This window comes from Paroedura picta, chromosome 2, assembly GCF_049243985.1.
Source record: "Paroedura picta isolate Pp20150507F chromosome 2, Ppicta_v3.0, whole genome shotgun sequence".
In the NCBI taxonomy this organism is placed as follows: Eukaryota; Metazoa; Chordata; class Lepidosauria; order Squamata; family Gekkonidae; genus Paroedura; species Paroedura picta.
Window position 1 is genome coordinate 82,933,113 of NC_135370.1, and position 14,603 is coordinate 82,947,715.

The 14,603-nt window shown below is 42.6% G+C and overlaps 1 protein-coding gene across 14 annotated transcripts in view; it reads right to left on the bottom strand.

Annotated features, from left to right (window-relative positions):
* PPP6R3 (protein phosphatase 6 regulatory subunit 3) overlaps window positions 1-14,603 on the bottom strand; it is a 100,102-nt gene that overhangs the window by 25,319 nt on the left and 60,180 nt on the right. For 10 of the 14 annotated variants that reach the window (XM_077321312.1, XM_077321306.1, XM_077321309.1 and 7 more), the window contains 4 exons: window positions 10,048-10,134; window positions 8,703-8,800; window positions 5,732-5,786; window positions 3,859-3,989 (listed from right to left, as the gene is read on the bottom strand). In XM_077321312.1, coding sequence (XP_077177427.1) covers window positions 3,859-3,989; window positions 5,732-5,786; window positions 8,703-8,800; window positions 10,048-10,134 — 371 coding nt within the window. The remainder of the gene's footprint in view (window positions 1-3,858; window positions 3,990-5,731; window positions 5,787-8,702; window positions 8,801-10,047; window positions 10,135-14,603) is intronic. The other 4 variants (XM_077321315.1, XM_077321316.1, XM_077321313.1 and 1 more) reach the window with 2 other exon arrangements.

Sequence of the window (14,603 nt, forward strand, 5' to 3'; positions counted from 1 at the left end):
AGAAGAGGCCTTTCAAGAACAATGGGGCCCTTACCTGAACTATTTAAGAAAATAATACAAAGGGGATTGAAACAGGGAACCAAATGTATTAAATGAAGAGCATAGCCCTCCTTTTTCTGTATTGACAATATAGATTGCATGTATCTCACTGTCGTTAACTTTGGAAAATAAAAATAAAAACTTTCAATAAAAAAAAAAAAAGCAGAGTTGTCTGAAACTCAACCCTGTAAAGACGGATGTCCAGTGCCTGGGTAAGAAGGGACCATGTGAGGACGGTGTGCAGCTCTCAGTGACTCACTCTGCCAGGAACTTGGGTGTGATCCTGGATTTTTCCCTTACAATAATAGCCCAGGTTACAAAGGTAGCACGGCGTGCATTTTACCACCTCCGCCAAGCTACTAACGCCCTACCTGGCCCCAGAACACCTAGCCAGAGTGATCCATGTGATGGTCACTTCTAGACTGGACTTCTGCAACTCTCTCTACGCAGGCCTACCCTTATCCTTGATCTGGAAAATACAATTGGTTCAGAATGCCGCAGACGTCAGACATCATGGAGATCCCACATCTGGCCGGTACTTCAACAACTCGGCTGGCTCCCAGTTTAATTCCGGATTAAGCTTAAGGTTTTGGTAATCATCTTCAAGGCTATACTGGGACCAATGTATCTGAGAGACTGACTTCTGCCTATAGCCCCAAAAGAGCCTTATGCTCTGCCACATCCAACTGGCTGCAGATCCCTGGCCCCAAAGAAGCATGTTGAACCTCAACAAGGGCCAGAGTCTTCTCTGTCCTGGCCCCCACAAGGTGGAACAAGCTCCCTAAAGAGATCAGGGCACTGCCCAAACTTCCACAATTCCACAGGGCCTGCAAAAGGGATCTCCTTCACCAGGCATTTGCGTGAGGCCAACTGACTTAAAGCATCTGCTGGGTCCCTCCCCCCACCCCTCAGACGCCCTTCCATGACTGACCTGCCCAGGGATTGTCATTGTTATTATTCTGTTAAAGTACTGTTCTGGTTGTCATATTATGTTATGTTATTTATCACATCTGTAACCGCTCCACGGTAATAATGAAAGAGTAAGCCCTCAGTGGGAGGAGTCGGTCCGTGATGAGGAAGCCCACCGATTGGGCTCCAGCCCCCGAACTGACAAGCGGAGGGCCCAATCGGCTGGTGCAAAGCCCGCCTCCTGGACCACCCACCCTCCAACGGAGCCTGCCTTGGCCTACCGGCCGCCATTTCAAGCCTGGCGGCCGGTGAGGCATGGCACCACCCGCCCTACCACGCCACCGCCTGACTTCGCCTGCGAGGCGACAAGGCGGCTAGGCAGGCCTATGCCTCCCGAGACAGCCACCCTCCAAGCTGAGCCTGCCTTCACCTGCCGCCCACACTTTCCAGCCTGCACGCCGGCCAGCCACGTCCCCACCCACCCTAACCTCCACTGCGGAGCGGGGAGCGCCGACCCAGCCGCGCCCCACCTTCACGTCACTGCCCAGCCGACCACCTACCCAGCCACCTACGCTCCACTACAGCCTCACTTCGCCTCAGGCCGCCATCTCATGCCTGCCGCCCGCCCAGGCATGTCACAGCCCGCCTGCCCTGCCCTCAACTGTGCTGCCAGGAACGCTGCCCACGCAGTGGCCCGACTTCTCCAGGGAACCGATCAGCCAGGTAGCCAGTCTGCCGCTTGCCTCTACCACGCCTTCCTGCTATGCGCTCGCCCCCCTCTTTCAAGCCCTCCCCACCCCCACTCGCCTCCGCCGCTTCTTCCCACTATGCACTCTCCGCCCTTTTAATCCGTCCCCACCTACGCACACCTCCACCGCCGCTTCCCCCCATGCATTCTCTCCCCTCCCAAGCCCTCCGCGTCCCCGCTCACCTCCGCCCTGCATTCTCTCCCCTCCCAAGCCCTCCGCGTCCCCGCTCACCTCCGCCAACACTTCTCCGCCCTGCCTTCTCGACCCTCTGCCACCTCTCCCACACCCCCACCCACTCCTGCTCGCCTCTGCTGCCGCTTCCACGCCCCGCATTCTACACCCCCACGCCGCTTCCTTCCTCCCACCGGTCCCTTCATTCTCCATCTCTTCCTCCCTCCTTTCTGCCTTCCTTTCTGAATTTCTATCTCTCTTCCTTCATCTCTTTCTCTGTGCGTCTTTCTTTCTTTCTTTCTTTCTTTCTTTCTTTCTTTCTTTCTTTCTTTCTTTCTTTCTTTCTTTCTTTCTTTCTTTCTTTCTTTCTTTCTTTCTTTCTTTCTTCTCATCTTCCTCCCTTCCTTCTGCCCCTCCAGCCACCCACCCCGCTAGCGCCCACTGCATTTTGGGTGCAGTGGGCTTTATTCCTAGTTGTTATAATATTCTATGTAACCATTCAACAATGTTTTATGTAAACCACCCAGGTCCTTATAGAAGGGCAGTATAGAAATCTAAATAAATTAAGTAAATAAATAAATATTATTTTAAAGTCTAATAGAATTTCAAGGGGCTAATATCATTCTGTGCCTCTCAAGGCTCCATCTCCTTTTGCATAGTTTGATTTAAAACAATTCAGTGTGACTCAGAAAATTCGCATTCTGGCATGTAAGCAAAGTGACCAGTGTACCTTGGGACACACACCAAAGTACTATGCCAAAGAAATCAAGTTGAACCGAACTATCCAACTTTGGAAATATACATGCCAAAGTTCAGGTGGAGAATGTTAATCATGAAATCAAAGCTATCTGAACTTCTAAATATGTTGCCGCATTCTCCTTTCATCACTCCACTTGTCAAAATAAAATCCTGGTGCAGTCTGTATGACAAAAGATTTAAACTAACCATTGTGTCAGATTATTTCTCTATTTTCCTGCCAGCTAGACAAAATAAAAGAGGAATACCCAATATTCTAATGCAAATAAACTACCTGAATGACAAATTCTCTGTGCAGACATAAAATGAACTCATTTAGTAATGGTTTCTTACGTCTTACAGATACTGTTAAAACATAATTCTCATTAAACTCCTGGGTTTAAAGTGATCTTCCAAGAAGTAGTAACAACAAAACCACTAAGGAAAGGATACTAATGGAACAAAAAGGAGAAGGGGTGCCAAAGGGCTCAATTATATAGGCCAAGCAATAAGTTGGACAGGGGCTACAAAAATATACAGGCTACTCTGGTGGTGCACTAAAGCAGTGGTCCCCAACCTTTTTATCACTGGGGACCAGTCAACGCTTGACAATTTTACTGAGGCCGAGGGACGTCGCCACCACCTGAGCCCCTGCTCCACTTGCATTCCTGCCAGTGCCCCTGATTTCCTGCCGCCCGCTGGAGGGTGCTGTCAGCAGCAGTTGCGCAGTGCCATGCCAAGAGGGAGCCCAAGCCATGGTGACCGCTGGAGACCACCAAAGGTGAGCCAGCGGCAGAGTGGCGGGGCAGCCTCCGAGGCAGCAGCCGGGGAGGATGAGGAGGAGGAGCCGCAGCCCTTTACCGACCGATCCACAGACCGGTATCGGTCCCCGCACCGGAGGTTGGAGACCCCTGCCATAAAGACCTGGTCCAAAATATCACAAATAACAGAAACAAGAAAATGGCAGGAATTGTATCAATGGCAAAACTATGGAAGACTGTATGAGACATACATATCCTTTTTAATACAATGCTTTTTACAATTTCTTTTCATGGTTAATACAGACAGGTACAAGTACGCTGTCTTGAATAGGACAGTCTGTATTAATTACTCTCAGAACACTTCATGTGGTGTTATTAAGAATGTAGGCACCTGAGAATCTAAAAATGAATAGCTTTATTCTAAGTCAGAATACATGTCTTTAGTATTTCAGCCCAAATCAGCAAAAGGATATACTTTGTCATCTTAAGTCTACCTGGATCGTCTCTGAGATTCTGGTGTAAATGCAATGTGTTTCTCTTCCCAGATATCTTCTTCATCAGAACCACCATCATCAAACTGCTGTATTCTCTCTTTGCAGCATGCCTCAAACAAAGCAATATTGCCCTGAAACAAATACAAAAACCAACAGAAATATCTTATAATCCCCATATATTTGAACTTGTATTCATTCCATACAAATATGTAGTCCAGGCTTCTTCAACCCAGGTTTCGTGAAATGCTGGGGTGTCATGCTGACCTGCCCCCCCTCCCAAAATGACCTGGAGGGGAAGGGGAGGGGGCCTCACATAGGCATGTACACAGCTTTGCTTCCCAACTATATTCTGCAACATCATGCCACTTCTGGGGTTTCTCGAAGCCTGAAGAATGTTTCAGCCATTTCTCATCAGTAAAAATGTTAAGGGTGACCTATTTTGAACATCATCTGTATCTGTACCATAAATAAAGCCGGACAGGGATGGTGGGAGGAGTTGGGACTCATAGCGTACCTAATTGGCTTTCTATCCAACTAACAGCCAGTCAGGTATGCTATCCTGCTCCTGACTGGCCGCCCATCCAATGAACGGCCAATCAGGTAAACTGTTCCACCCCTGGCCACATCCCCCTCCATTGCCAGCCTGTTCCAGTAAACTGCCTGAAAGACGTAAGGCAGCGAGCAAGCATGAGCTGGGAGGAGAGACTGGAACTGCAACCGGGACCAGGCCCTGGGAGAGAAGGGAGGCAAACCCTGGCCTTGCCGGTGCGTGGGGGATGAGGAAGGCTGTGACCCCCTCCAGCGCTCCTCCCCAACCCCAAGAAGGTCCACCATGGCCTCTCCATGCCTTGGCAGGCCTGCCTGGGGTGGGAGAAGGCTAGTGCCAGTTGTATTTTAAATTAGAATGGGTTACTTTGCTAGTCTGTGGAAATAGAAAGATGTTAAATAATACTGGGGAGAGAACAGCTCCTTGTGAGCCCCCGAATATCAGGGCATGCCATTGGGAGGTTCTCTCCCCTAGAGACTGTCTCCGAACTTAGAGAAAAGATTACAGCCATTAATGGGTGGTGCCTCATATGCCAGCTAGGCATTGGGCAAGAACCCTGTGATCAATTGTGTCGAATGCTGCTGTCAGATCTAATAGGGACACAGGTCGAGAGGACGCATGGTCAGCCCAACAGCTGCCAGATCTATTCATTTCTCAGAATATCCTTATGGCTCACTTGCAGGCCTTAAACCATGCACAGATGCATTCCTACAACACAATAAACTTATTTGTTCATGATGGTAATAAACTTAGCTGGTCCTCATGCTTACTGCTTCCCTTTCCTCCTCATGTATAGAGTACAAATGGAACCATCTTGGTTTTGGAAGCATGGAATCAACTGAATCAAATTTGCTGTGATTTGGAATTTGTTTCCTTGACACAAATGGGAATTGCTGGCTTACAGTTCCCATCTAGAAAATGATAGAATCTTGTCAGGGAAAAATTGAAATACATCTTGAATGCATGAAGTGAGAAGTGAGGGAAACATCAGAAAGCAGCTAGGGTGCATCCCTAGCTCAGCAGATCTACTGTCTTTGTTAGTAACCTTCCTATACCACATGTATCTGACAAGAGAGGAACACATGGAAAGTGTAAACTCCAGAAAGTATCAAACCACTAAACTCAAAGGGTCATAATGAGCCAGACAGTATGACCCAATTTGCTCCCAAAATTACCTACATTTTAGTACATCGTCCAAAGACCAACCAAAGAAAAAAATGCCCAGGATCACCATAGTCACACATTCCAATACAGGTGCTATTTCCCTAAGTGTACCTTCTTGTTAAATGACATCCTCCCCCCAAATAACTGCTGGAATATACTTACACTTTCATTTGTATTCAGGGTAAAATTGATGTCCGACACACGATCAAAAGAAACACTGTAAACAAAGTATAGAGTTATATACTGGAACAGAAACCAAATATCATTATAGAAATGGTATTTCATTTTATATTGAAGATATTTTGTGGGGTGGGGGTTTGAACAAGAATGAGCACATTGACAGACAACAAAATTACAGGCTACCAGAAGCCTGGTCACAAATTCACCCAGAACTGAAGCTAACAAATATAAAATTGTTTGAGGAATGAGACTGTGACAGATGCTCACAATGACTGGTGCTCAGTTATCTATTTATGACTGTTTATTATTTACTATTTACAGTTTACTATTTAAGACTGCTGTTTCCTCCTCTATCAGGAAGAATGCCCCAAGACTGCTTCACGTCACAGGAATAAAAGTTTGCTGGTGGTAGCAAAAGTCACAAATGTGCAGTGGTATAAAAATGGAAAAATAAATGAATAAATATTTCTCTTCCAATTCTATCAGCATACAATGCAGGGAACGGCTTCTATCCATGGGTCCGTGCAACATTTACATGTAGTCAATAAAAGCATGAAATGGAATTTTATTTAATGGAATCTGGATTTTACACTGTTCCCATTAAATAATTCATGTATGCTTTAGCCTGATTCCGCTTTGAGCAGGGAATTGGACTAGATAGGCTGTATGGCCCCTACTGACTCTATGTTTCTATGATTCTATTAATTTCTGAATGTTATTACTTACAATAAATTAAGAATTTTGGTGCTTTTACATTATATTTTAGCAACAGGTTAACTTGAGATGTCTTGCCTTTGTATCTGTTTTGGCGCTTTTTGAAGCCTATTGTTTTATCATTTTTTATTACTGATATGTGAAAACGGACTACGAAACACTTAATCTGAAAAGTTATGAAACAATATTAGTAATGTCTTGTCACACAGCAAATCAACTAAGTCATAGTCGAGAAACATGACAGATAAGAAAGAATGTAAAACAGGCAGCAAGGGTCAGAAGAGAGCATAAACCAGTATCATAAAAATATACAAACTGTTCAGCTACTGGGTGTATACAACCAACAGTATTTCTATAAACAAAATCAAAGTTCCTAGTTTTTGTTTTAAAATAGTGCAATCCTAAACAGGGCTTACTCCCAGTAGTTTTTTTAAAGATTGCACTGCCACTGTTCAAGAAGGACGACACAAGTATTAAATTAACAGGAAATACTACAGAGAGACTTTCAACTATATGGTCAAATGCTTCAAAGGTCTGAACCCTGCATATGCGTCATCAGGACAGATCATTAGTTTTTAAATCATAAATTTGACATTACTTTTAATAGACTCGTGGTCTAATAAGAATGTTAGCAACAATGATCAAAGTGGATTTCTCCCCTAAAGACTCATTATATTCTTAATCAGAGGGCACATGATCCACGTTCCTCTCAATAAACATTCTTTCCAACTGAAAAGACCTAGGAAGACTTCATTATTTACCCAATAGTAGACACCAATCAAGAAAACTACAGATAACAATCTGGAAGAAATTAAATTGATAAAGAGGGCTTTTTGCCAGTGTTCATGATTAAAAAATCTTTGATCTATTCATTTTAGGGTTTTTTTGTAGCAGAAAAAGCATGGAGGACTTCAATGTCTACATAAATTGTTATGTTGTTTTGCTTTAATAAGCTCTCAGCACTGAACTTTTACAGGGAATAGGTCCAAACAGAATACATAAATAAATAAATGCATGTTACAATATTATTTAAATTACAATATTATTTAAATTAGACCAATGATCTAGAACTTTGTGGGGCATTCCGAACCTTGAGAGACAAATGGAAACTAGGGGGATTTTAGGCAACCCATTCTCTCTTGCTTCTGAGGCCCAATGGAGGAAAGTTACTGATTGCTCTCCCTTGATGTTAAAAATCTCGGATTTTCCCCCATAGCAAATAGGAATCAAACCGAATGTTAAGGGCTGTATCAAATGTATTCTTGATATCTATGTATAGCATGCATTATTTATCTATGAATCTATAAGTAAAAACAATTTATACAAATAAAAGTATTGTCTGAAGTGCTGTTTCATGTCTTTCTTAACTTGAAGTTTTAAGGGTCAATCAATGATAATGCTGAGACTCGGTATAGTGGTTAAGAGCAGCAGCCTCTAATCTGGAGAAATGGATCTGATTCCCCACTCTTCCACATGCAGCTTGCTGGGTGCCCTTGGGCAGTCATATTTATCAACTTCATCTACCTCATAGGGGGTCTATTGTGAGGAGAGGAAGGGAAGGGAATTATATACCGCTTTGAAACTCCTTCAAGTAGTAAAAAGCAGGGTACAAAAAACCAGCTTTTCTTCTTCTGTACTTCACAGGCAGCAATAGAGAATTAAAGCTGGTTAACTCACTATAGTACTTACAACCTAAATACCCACCCCAATCCTTTGATTTCAGATATTTAAATATAATGATCTAATTGTACCAATTAAAATGTATTTATGCTTCTGGAACTCTAATATTCTGGATATTAAATGGATCAGAATAATATTAATTTATTCAATATCTGTCTATAGACTAAGACTATTAATCTTTTCATTACAACACCATACAGAAGCTGTGTTGGTAAATATCAACCTTTCCATGAAAAGTTACTTTGCATCCAAAGAGAACATTCCAAGCCATGGAACTCTGGATCAGAACAATGAGCCTTCAGTGAAAGAAATCCACACACTGAGCATTCTGTTCATCTATTAAATTAACAATGCAAAAAGAGAATTTGCATACATAAATGTTAGGAATGCAATTGGTGAACGGAAGGTGTATATTTCTCCTTATGAGCGCATACAAGGCAAATGGGAAAACAAAACAAGGCCGGCTGTATACAATACAGTGTCATCAGTAAAGAGAGACAACTACCCACCATTGTGAAATAAACAAGTGGGAAATAAAGGCAAACAAACCCATACTCACTTGCCAATGTCATCTTGATCAGCAAACTTCTCATCGTTGAAGCCAAACTGGTCAATAAAATTGGACGTCATTTGTTGCATCTGATAATCAGAAAAGGCCTGGCAACCCCAGGACCAACGACAGTGATATAATGATTCTAATAATAGTCTAAATACTACTTGCCCATTTTGCTCCAGAAACACGTTTTGTTAATTGACATAACCAAATACAGGAAAAATTACTTAAGAACTGCAAGCGATCAGGTATGCCAAACATAACAGTTTTAGGATAAGGAAGAACTTGGTAACCATTCAGATTAGTTCTTTTGTATTTGCGGAATTAAACCCAATTTCAGCAAGACTAGAAAAAAGTACAACGCAGATTTGGATGAGTTCCCTGACTGAGGCTGTTTCCAGCTTACAATGCCTTCATGCTGACAAAAGGATTCCTTTTCCACAACTGTTCCAAACAACACTTAATATAATGTATATTCTCCATTAAAATATGGCAATGTTATCTTCACAAATAATTTTTTTAAGTCAAAATATATACAAAACATAAAAACAACAATTAAAACATTAGTTAGAAATGTGGGTTCAATGAGGGAATACCAAATTAAACAAAAAGCTCTTCACCCATTGGTGGAAGATGGCAACAGAAGAGGATATGTTTCTCTGGGGAGAGTTACAGAACTTTGGTACCATAACCAAGAAGGTTCTCTCTTGGGTTGCCACCCACCTAACCTCAAAAGGCTGGGGCTGGGGGCATCCAAAGCTGGGCTTCTGAAAATTACCTTAGCAGTTGGGCAGGTTCATAAAGTAGTAGGCAGTCTTTCCCTTATGGATAGACCGAATCATATTTTTAACAATTTCCTTGGGAAATAACATCTGCCCCAAATTAAGGAGAATCAAGACAGTAGAGAATGCACAGATTTCATGAAATATATCTCCAAAATACTTCACGTATCAAGGTACTGTACATTTGTAAAGCCAATAACTGTCCAGTTAAAGCTGAAAACAGTACAGAATCAATTTAAACGCTATAGCTTAGAATGTATATTTGTGTGAGTGGGAGAAGCTTGTGCAAGACGCTCTTCCCCATCTTATCTGTTCCTCGGCAGCTGCCCTTTCTCAACTAAAAGACAGCTAAGAACTGGAGGATCCTCACAAATGCAATGAAACTGTACTTAGGTACAGGATAACCGCCAAAAACTGCCCCTTCTCGCTCTTCCATTGTCTGAGCAAGCCCTTGAAGAAACCTGGCCAGCTAGTGAAAGAGTACAGTCCCAAAAGCAGGCTTCTTAGGAGTGCTGTTTTCAATAAAAAATTAATGCATAAAACAGCAGACACCTATAGTTTTGACTTACTTGTTGCAATGAGGAATCCTGTGAGAAACCAGTTTCCTTAAAATCAATTTCATCATCACTGGATGAATGAATATGGCAGGTAGTAACCTAGAGACGGTAAAAACAGTAGATAATTAGAGAAAATGGCTTTTGTAGGATATAGTAATTAAAATCAAAAGAATGTTCATCCTTTTTTTATATTTGCAGGAAAATATGCTTAATGCAACTATAAAAATATATCTAAATCAGTTATAACAAGAAAACTACACAAAAGCTGCAACTTTATTTCTTGTGGTAGATGGTAGATAATTTTTCCCTAAATTGTCTTGATATACTCCACTACTTGAAATGATGCAAATACTGCAAACATTCAATAAATTATTATATTTTTCTAGGGGAATATTCTTCTATATCACCCACATTTCAATATCTGCTACATGGAAGGGTTAATAAAAGGTACAGGATAACCTCAATCAGAACCTCTAGTGAAAAAAGAAAAGGAAAACTTTCAATAGCAAAAAACAAAGCAAATCACCGTCAAATGTCCTTCACAAATGAGGGCAGTAGGAATAGGAACTTAAAATAAGTTGTAAGGTAAATCTTATTTCCTTGTCTCCCACTATTTTCCTTTTTCCATTCTCTGAAAGCACCCCAAAGCCTCTCTAGCCATGCCAAGCAATGCTTTCTATCTTGCCTTAAATAGAGTTCATAAGACCCTTCGGCTTGAACAACAGTGAGATCTATCCTATTTCAACACTGGTAATCTGTAACAAAATTTTCTATTAGGATGTGGTATGAGCACCTTTTGAACCCTAAAAAACATTAACTCAGCAGATTAGGTTAGAAAAAAATCAAATGAGTGAGGATGTTTATGCCATCTGGAATCCATGTTTTGCTAATCAATGCTCAAAAACTCTTCATTCTCTACTCACCATTAGGAATCTAAGAAAAGATGAAATTTTACAAATTAAGTAGGCATAAAATAAAATTTCAGCTGTAGTGACATGTTATTGAAGCTGTAAAGCCAAATGAATGGCAATACCTGGTATAATAGAGTCATAGAATTGGAAGGGGCCATACAGGCCATATAGTCCAATCTCCTGCCCAATGCAGGATCAGCCTAAAGCATCCAGGATAAGTAGAAGTATCTCTCCAGTGAGGCGAGCTCACCAGCAGCTCAGGCAGCCTATTTCACCACCAAACTACTCTGTAAACATTTTCCCCCCTAATATCTAGTCAATATTGTCCTACCCTCTGCTGTCAACAGGAACCATTCCCTGCCCTCCACCAAGTGATAAGCTTTCAAATACTTAGAGAACAATCATGTCTCTTCTCAACCTCCTCTTCTCTAAGCTGAACATTCCCAAGTCCCTAAGCCTTTTCCAGGCCCCGAATCATACTCATCATTCTCCTCTGCACCCTCTCAATTTTGTCCATGTGCTTTTTGAAGTGAGGTCTCCATAAGTGCACACAGTACTCCAGGTGCAGTCTGACCAGTGTGGTATACAGTGGGACTATGACATCTTGAAATTTTGATGTGATACCTCTGTTGATACAGCCCAAGACTGCATTTGCTTCTTATTGCCTAATTACACTGTCTGCTCATACTTAGCTTACAGTCCACGTATCCTAAGATCTCATTCACACACACTACCCAGCAGTATATCTCACATCCAATATGAAAGCTTCTCATTTTTGTGACCCAGATGCAGATTTCTGCACATTTTGATTTAATTGCATTTTGGCCAGCTTGTTGTAGTGGTTAAGAGTGCCAACTTCTAATCTGGCAAGCTAGGTTTGATTCTGCGCTCCCCCAGAGGCAACCAGCTGGGTGACCTTGGGCTTGCCACAGCACTGATAAAACTTTCCTGACCAAGTAGTAGTATCAAGGCTCTCTCAGCCTCACCCACCTCACAGGGTGTCTGTTGGGGGGAGAGGAAAGGGAAGGCAAGGGTAAGCTGCTTTGAGACTCCTTTGGATAGAGAAAAGCGGCATATAAGAACCAACTCTTCTTCACATTTGCCACTTTTCCAGCATATTCAGATCTTGTTGAATTCTGTCCCCTGGCATGTTCACTACTCCTCCAAATGTGGTGTCTTCTGCAAATTTAATGAGGAGTCTCTCCACCCTCTCACTGGACCAAGTACCAAGCCCTGCAGCACCCCACTGCTAATCTCTCCAATCTGATGAAACTGACAACTAACTAGTTCACTATTCACCTAACCACCTAAAAATCCAGTGTGCAGTCATCCAGTTTTCCCATCAGAACATCAAAAGTCTTAATGAAATCTAGGTAAGCAACATCACCAAATTTCCATGATCTAGCAAGCCATAACTTGGTCAAAGAAGGAAACCAGGACCATTTCTGCACGGAGGCATAAAACGCGCACTGCTTCCTGCTTGCAAACACGTAATAGGAAACAACGTGTTTGCACCCTTCCTGACGGGAGATCCCTCCTGTGTTATCCTCCCACCTCATTGCAGCTTTTCCCTTACTGATGAGACAGCAGAGAAGCCTAAAGTGTGGACAACTTGAACTTCTTCCCCCACTTCTTGGGTCGTCAATCAATGCAAGCCACCAATTCCTTCACAGTGGTTGTTTTGAGGACTCAAACTTCCGTACCCTGTCAAGTCCCGAAATTAATGAAAAAACAAAACACTTCTGCATTGCTATGAGGAAACTCCACAACAGTAAAACATTAAAAAAAAAAACCTTTTACTGCTGCGTAGCTACGGGATCACTCAACAACAATAAAACAGTTCCTTAGATCTCTTTTCATTCAGGATATACTTTTATAATGGTCTCTCTTTATGTTCTGGTAGATTTGTGATAGGCTGGCCATAGTAACTGTGCATTCACGATAAAGATTTAAAACACAGAGCAAGGACATCAAGCTAATAGGGAGATGGCTTCTTCATCACTCCTCCCCCCCCTCCCGGTTTCTTATTCATACCCCAACAACCAGAAAACACAAACAAGAATCTGTTTTAGATTGTGTTGCTGCCCGATCCCAATATTACCATGCACAATGAAGACAACATTTTATTTGTACTGAGGGCATGTCGCTTTGTGGTCCCATAGCAACACAGACTGTGCCATTTATTTATTTAATTTTGGTCCAGAAATGGAGAGGGGAAGGCAGGCACAACGCTACTGAGACTGTCATGTGTTTCTCTCTTTAGATGGGCCTGCCCATTTGTGCCTCGAATAGGGCAATTTCCCTCATCGTGGAGCAAACTGGACGAAAACTTGCGCCAACTGCTGCACAGTCAAAGGTTGCTGCCAACGTAATGTGGAAGCAGCACTAAAACCTGTGAGCAATGAGAGGCTGTGCAGGGGCAAATTCCTCATGCAGAATCGGTCCAGATTGGTCTGGCAGGACCTGTTGGGAGACAATATGTGCGGACTTCCCTGGATCACCGAATTGTACTTCAGATCATCCCCTTTGATATATGCTCAATTATATTCCCTGCAACAGAGATCAGCCTCACTGGTCAGTAGTTTCTTGGGTCATCTCCTCACTTTTTTGAAGATTGGGATAGCATTCACTTTCCTCCAATCTTCTGGCACATCTATAGACCTCGAAAAGGCCCAGGACAAGGATTCTGCACACCATCCACCCCAGTGGATTTGAACTCATCCAGTGCAGCCAGCTGCCTCTTGAAAACCTCTCTGTGCATACTGACACACCACCCAGACATGCCACCTTGCCTACTACCATCCCTAGCTGTGTTCATATTTTCCGGGAAAGCACAGAGGCAAATAGATACTGAGTCTGCTTTCTCTCTATCCTCTGTCAGAGTTTCTGCATCTTCACCAAAAGTGGACATATTGCCTCATTTATCTTATGTTTGCTCCTCATATATTTGATGAAACTTTTCTTTAGTGGGCTTCCTTGGTCAGTTTCAGCTCACTCCCAGTTTTGGCCTCTCTGATGGCTGCCTAGTAATGTGCAGAAACTCTTCTTTAGAGATCTGTCCTTCCCTCCATTTCATGAACCTTTCTTTTTTCTTCCTCAGCTCCTCCCAAAGTTCTCTGTTCACCTCAATAGGCTTCCTGAATCTGCATGTTACCGTCTTGCTGGAATACTCATGGCTTAAGCATTTAACAGCTTTACTTGCTCCTTTCTCTTTCAGTATTTTTATCCATAGGTTGACTCTCATCATGTCCCTGAGTATATTAGTCTGCCCTATGATAATCTAACAGGCACTTTTGGTTACAAACTTCCTTGGCACCCCAATCTCAAAAGGAATTCTAGGAAGACATGGTCACTCCCCCCTTACGGTCCCCACCTCCTTCATCCTATCCACCAACTCCTGCCTGTTGGTTAGTATTAAGTATGGCTGAGCCTCTTGTTGGTTCTTCCACCATTTGATAAATGAAATTGTCAGCTAGGCAGGTCACAAAGTTGAATGATTCTGGATGCTCAGCAGAGTTAGATTCCCAGTACACATCAAGAAAATTTTCTAAATGTCTTTGTTATTTTGAAGTTGCTGTTTTGTGTTCAATGTTTTTTTTAATGTACGCTTATCTTTAACCGCTCCTGCGGAGCCCATTAAATAAAAGGGTAAGGGCT